The sequence below is a fragment of the Solanum verrucosum genome, unplaced genomic scaffold, assembly GCF_900185275.1.
Source record: "Solanum verrucosum unplaced genomic scaffold, falcon-dt-bn FXZP01000267.1, whole genome shotgun sequence".
NCBI classification, from domain to species: domain Eukaryota; kingdom Viridiplantae; phylum Streptophyta; class Magnoliopsida; order Solanales; family Solanaceae; genus Solanum; species Solanum verrucosum.
Window position 1 is genome coordinate 308934 of NW_026019869.1, and position 6000 is coordinate 314933.

Sequence of the window (6000 nt, forward strand, 5' to 3'; positions counted from 1 at the left end):
GGGGGATCATGCATGGACTAACTCACTAGTCTAATTGAATAGGCTATATCTCGTCTAGTGTGAGAGGGACAAATGAGTCTTTCATCCAACCTCTGATATCTCTCCTTATAAACTGACTCTCCAACTCTGCTCTGTAATTTGTGGTTGCTTTCATTGGGAGATTCTGCTGGTTTGCAACCTATCATGCCAGTTTCTTTCAAGGGGTCAAAAATATACTTTCTTTGAGAAATAATGATTCTTCTTTTTGATCTAGGAACCTCAAATCCTAAGAAGTATTGCAGTTTTCCAATATCCTTGATCTTGAATTCCTATTCCAACAACAACTTCTTCAATCGAATTATCTCCTCTTTGTCATCTCCTGTCTTCACTATTTCATCATCATAAACTATGAGAAGAGTGAGTTCACCCTTTTGATGTCTAATGAAGAGAGTGTGATCAACATTCCTTTGTTGGTAACCGAATGATATCATTGCTTTGCAGAATCTATCAAACCAACCTCTAGGAGATTGCTTCACTCAGTACAAGGCTTTCTTCAGTCTGCATACCTTTCCTCGACTTTATTCAGTAGTAATCTCCTTGTATACCTCCTCTTCTAACTCTCCATGAAGAAATTCAGTAGTAATCTCCTTGTATACCTCCTCTTCTAACTCTCCATGAAGAAATGCATTCTTCACATCAAACTGTTGTTGTAAGTCCCAATCAAGATTAGCTGCACAAGATGAGAATTCTACTCCAACAGGGGAAAATGTCTCGTGATAATCTATTCCACTGAGTGAACCCCTTAGCCACCAATCTTGCTTTGAATCTAACAATGGAACCATTAGCTTTATATTTAACAGTAAAACCTATTTACAACCAACTTCTTGTCCGGTGGTGGTGCCACAAGTTACCACATCTCATTCTTTGATAAGGCCTTCATTTCTTCAATCATAGCTTGCTTCCATTTAGAATCTACAAAAGCTTCCCTACAATTCTAGGGAATAGACACAAAAGAAATAGGCAAGGTAGAGGCTCTATAGGAAGGAGAGGCAAAATTATAGGAAACAAAGTTAGATAATGGGTGTTTGATGCAAAATCTGACTCCTTTCCTGTGAGCAACATGCAAATCTAACTCATTAGGAAATGTTGATAATTCACGAGAAGAACAAAATTCGGTTCGGCAGATTGCATGATGACTTCTTCTGCTCTATTTCTCCTTGATTAAGTTATCAATATCCAAATGCCCAACAGCCTCCCCCTGAATTCTTTCTCCATTTTCACTTTCAACAATAGAACTACGAAAAACCATCTCTAATGCTGAAATAGGGCTCAAATTCTTGAAAGGTAACATCCATGCTGACAAAGAATTTCCTAGAAGGAGGGTGATAGCATTTGTACCCTTTCTGTGTTAGAGAATACCCAATAAAGACACATTTAAGAGCTATAGGATCAAGTTTCCCAGAGTTTGTAATGTGAACAAAGCAAAAACACCCAATACCTTTGGAGGAACAGTAACACCATTCTTACCCTTTAAGGCCTCAAGGCACTTTGAATTCATTGTAATTGGTTATGTAATATTATCTTTCCTTGTTTAGTCTTAGGGCTCACTGCATAAGTACCCATTATCATAGGTTGTTTATTCATCAAGAAATACAAAGAAACTTTTTCTTCTTCTTGAAATCTTCAGTTAGATGTTTATAGCTTCCAGAACTTTTGTAGTTGTTGATTATAAATGCTTGAAGCTGAATTCAAGCTCCTTTGTTCCTCGATTGACACCCTTAAGCTTCAAATCATTCACCATTAGTGCAGTTCACAAGCTCTAGGAAGTGATGCTTTGATTCCGAGTTGTAACTAGAGTGCCAATTCAAATCAAAGGAACCCAAAGTAGTTCAGAAGTTGCAAAGAAAAGAAGAGAAAATGACGGAAAAAAACTGAAGAACAGTACAAGTTCAGATGGAGAGATGCTTAATTCATTCCAATCCTCCTGCCAATTATGATACCGAAGCATCAAAATATAGGTTTAGGCAATTACAAAAATCCCAACCTCATGTTGATGTAACTAGTGACAAGTTGCAAGGTGGGCTAAAATGTAAAATAGAGTTTGAACTAGGAGCAACTGTAATGTGAAAACTTTGAAATGCTGTTATAACTTATAGCTGCCAAATGTTGTGTACTCCTGCACTTAACGTACTATTTTTTCTTATAATTTTTTTTGGGTTGATAAAGTTGAGATTACACTTTATATAATCATATGACTAGAAGAGGAATTAAAGTAATTGTAGAAGTTCAAGAACCAACTGATCTGTGGCTAAATTGCTGAAGTTTATGGATCATTTAACTGTGTTGTGGTTTAGCCATATGGATCCTCTTTTCCCATTTTTATTGTCCTCGAGAGTATTTTGCAAGATTGCCAGTATGTCCTTTTCTGTAGTTAGCTAATCATTGCCTTCAAGTATGCCATGAACAATCAGAACTTCTCTCTGTTTTTTACTACTGAATTCATATTGTCGTTTCTTTTTTAAAATATTGGCTATACCATATCCCTCTTTCTCTCTCTTTGAACTTGTTCCTATTTGTTCACCTTAGCATTCAGTTTTGAGTTATTTTCATATTTTATTTAATTTTCTGTTCTGCAATAAGATGTACATAGTAATTGGATCTTGGTGTTATACAACTGCATCGTTTAAAAAGATAGAGCAAAAAATAGTCTATGTAAAATGTCTGTGAAAAGCGTAGTGGAAAAAAGGTTGGCTATATACTTCATAAAAAAAAAGACAGTTGGCTATATTGTTAACATCCATTAAGCTGATAAAATATATGTTCGAAAATGGAAGCCGTGGTTGCAATTGCTAGAATACCTCTTAAGAATTATCACCATGCACTCTGCTATCGCTTGATATGGACTACCAAAGTTAGTCTGGCTCTAATTAAATCTACGATATAATAAGGGGAAAGAATGTGATAATAATTTCTTTGCCCTCTCTGGATATTGGGTACCCTACTTTTTATGCCATTTATCCTTGAGTCCCCCTCCCCCCTAAAGAAATGCTGCTTAATAAATTGTTCCCGATTGAGATGCTTAAAATATTTGAGTGTTTATGAACTACGTGTAACTTCCCTGTGCAAGGACGGTCTTGCACTATTTTGTTTAAAATTCTCCCTTGATGCTATAATGGTCTAGTTGTGGATTATAGTTGTTACTTGACCATATTGGTTGAGAAAATGGTTGTTATTTTCTTATGTTGTCTTGGGTAATTCTCACTGTGAGCTTACATTTGGACTTGAGGTAGACCCAAAATCATTTTTTTAGTATGGTATCAGAATCAAGCTCATTGCAATTTTTGTTTTACTCAATGTTGGGCCCTTATGTTATGTTGTGCACGCTCCAGATGCTCAATCATGGGCATGCGGAGAGGTGTTTGGTTGGTTTTAAGAATAGGTGGTTGTCTCCTTGCATTGTTTTGGATGATCATCACCTCATGAGCTAGCTTTTGAGGCTGAGTTAGCCCCAAGATTTATTTTCTTAATGATAGTTATCGTTTTGCCTTAATAATAAACCACACATTCTTATTCTTCCCTAAAACAATTAAGCTTTGATTGTTTTGGTCTTGCAATCCAACTGCATGTTCCTCTTCAGATCCTACATCTGATAACTTGAAAACTGTCATTTCTCTGTTAAGCACATATTTTAGCCTAATAAAGTTTAGATTTGGAGAATAATATCATCTAAATCGAAGATTTCAAGGTTTCCAGTTATGATGTGTCATTGTCATGTACGTATTCTTGTCTCTCTACCCAAATCTGGAAGCAACCGTCTTTCGTGAGTACAGCATTCTGCATAGAATATGTATTCAGTCTTAATTAAGATTTTGAACCAAAATATATGAATAAAGCTTATATTGTTGTTTGATTGCAACATAGAGGACTTAGTAACAAACTTTAATCACAAAGATTTGATTCTCAGGTGCGAGTTAATGGTCCGAATGAGGCACCAGTCTACACATTCCTTAAAGCAAGCAAAGGTGGTTTCCTCAGTAAAAGTATCAAATGGAATTTCACCAAGTTTTTGGTTGATAAGGAAGGGAAAGTTATCCAGCGCTATGGCTCAACCACTCCACCTTTATCAATCAAGGTCTCTCTCTCTCTCTCTCTCTCTCATTTACACACACACACACACTCACTCAGCACTGTACAAAACAATGCAACACAATACCCACACTAATACTGAAATTTGTATGGTTATCCTTCCCTTGCTTATAATCATAAGTTCTCTTAAGGTATCACTTCCGCGGTGGTTTTGAGTAAATACACCTTGTCAATTCTCCTCTAGAACACTGATAAACCACACTTTGATTATCCTTTATAGTTGTTCTCTGATGAAACCAAATGTTGATTGTTTCCTCAGTCACCATCCCTTTTAGTCCAATGACCATCGTGGATATTTTTTGTATAAAATGGTCATGGTTGATAGCATAGCACAGTAGGATTTGACAAAATTATGCACAAGCATCTTTTCAAGTTCTTTAGTCTTTATCACTCTCCATCCCATGCTAGGATTATTTTGTCTTTCTGTAACAATACCTATATTGCCCTTCACTCCATGACATAATAGTTTGGTCTTCTCATACCTCGGTAACACAAATTAGAGTTTTATACTGCTAGATGGAGGAAAGTTGTAAGAATGGCATAAAAAAAAGAAGAGAACTGTTGGTGAAATGATAGTAGTGTTTGTTCAGAAGAATTCCGCTGAACTTGAGAATATGCTTTAATTAATAACACAACTGAACATATTTTTTAGGACAAAGAAACAAAGGAAGGAGCAATAAAGGTTTTAATAGACTTTCCTGTGTAGACTAGAAATGTAAAGCATTTGTTATATCTCTTGTTTGCATTCATTAATTTCTTGCAAAGATTATGATATAGATACATACTACTAAGCGTTCTTAACGCCACCTTGTTAGCCTCTACATCTGAAATTCTGATTCTCCGTGAGAATCTATCAACTTAGTATAATGAAGGGGAAAAAGAGTACTATACAAACATTAGTGCCAATTAGGTTAGAGAAAATTTTCTAGTTGTTTACATTTCAGATATCTCAAGCCAGCAACTTCTTAGGAGTCAGTTTTGGCTTGCCCTTCTACTTGTAGTCAAGTGGCTGAACGCCCATTTCCTCTTATTATTCAGATAGGTTCAGAACCCTATACAAGAGGCTGCTTGCTGCTCGCCTAGAGATTGTGGGCTAGTCATATCTTTTACATTTAGTCCAATACTTAAAATTTGCGTCTTAACAAAAATTTGGGTACGATGATTCTAATTGAAGAACTAGTTCCTTGTTCTCACTGATGGAATCAGGATTTTCACTAAGGTGATCCACAATTTGAAAAAGTTAAACACATGAAGAAGCCAACCAATAGGATTCAACCTCTATTGTATATTTATATACATAAAAATTTATGTTGACCTCGGATGAACCCCGCGCCCGTAGCTCCTGCCTGCTTGTCCTTGTACACTCTTAAATGGTTTTAACAACTAAGTAGCAAATCTTGCTTGGATTTTGTTGCAGGCAGATATCCAGAAGGCATTGGGGGAGAATTGAGAAGATTGTGTCTAAGTAAAGAGGACAGTAGAAGAAGCTTTCTGACAAAATTGTATTTGCTAATAGTTGGTGTGCTCTTAAGTTTAAGTTCATCCCTTTTTGTGACTGAATGATTTATTTGCTAATATACTATTGTATATTCTGTATTTTAGCTTGAAGTTGTATCCTCAGGGGTGTCAAAAATAAGTCCAACTATACCTAATCTGTTCAATTCGTCCAAAATTTTAAGGGTGGGCTCAAGAGAATATGAATTGAGTTCAATCTCAACTCATTCAAGCCTTAATCCATTTTAAGAAAATTCTCAATTGAGCCCAATTTAATCTCCAATTTTAATCTGTTTTAAAGATTCTTTATTTACATTGATGTAATGTATGTTTCTATATTAAATGAATGACTATTTTATATCTTTTAAGATTTATCTGTCC

The 6000-nt window shown here is 35.7% G+C and overlaps 1 protein-coding gene across 1 annotated transcript in view; it reads left to right on the plus strand.

The window, feature by feature from the left end:
* The window catches only part of LOC125819115 (protein HUA2-LIKE 2-like), a 28115-nt gene extending 22389 nt beyond the window's left edge, over positions 1 to 5726 (plus strand). The window contains exons 19-20 of the mRNA XM_049498633.1: positions 3944 to 4111; positions 5543 to 5726. Coding sequence (XP_049354590.1) covers positions 3944 to 4111; positions 5543 to 5575 — 201 coding nt within the window. The 3' untranslated portion in view covers positions 5576 to 5726. The remainder of the gene's footprint in view (positions 1 to 3943; positions 4112 to 5542) is intronic.
* Positions 5727 to 6000: the final 274 nt, after the last annotated feature.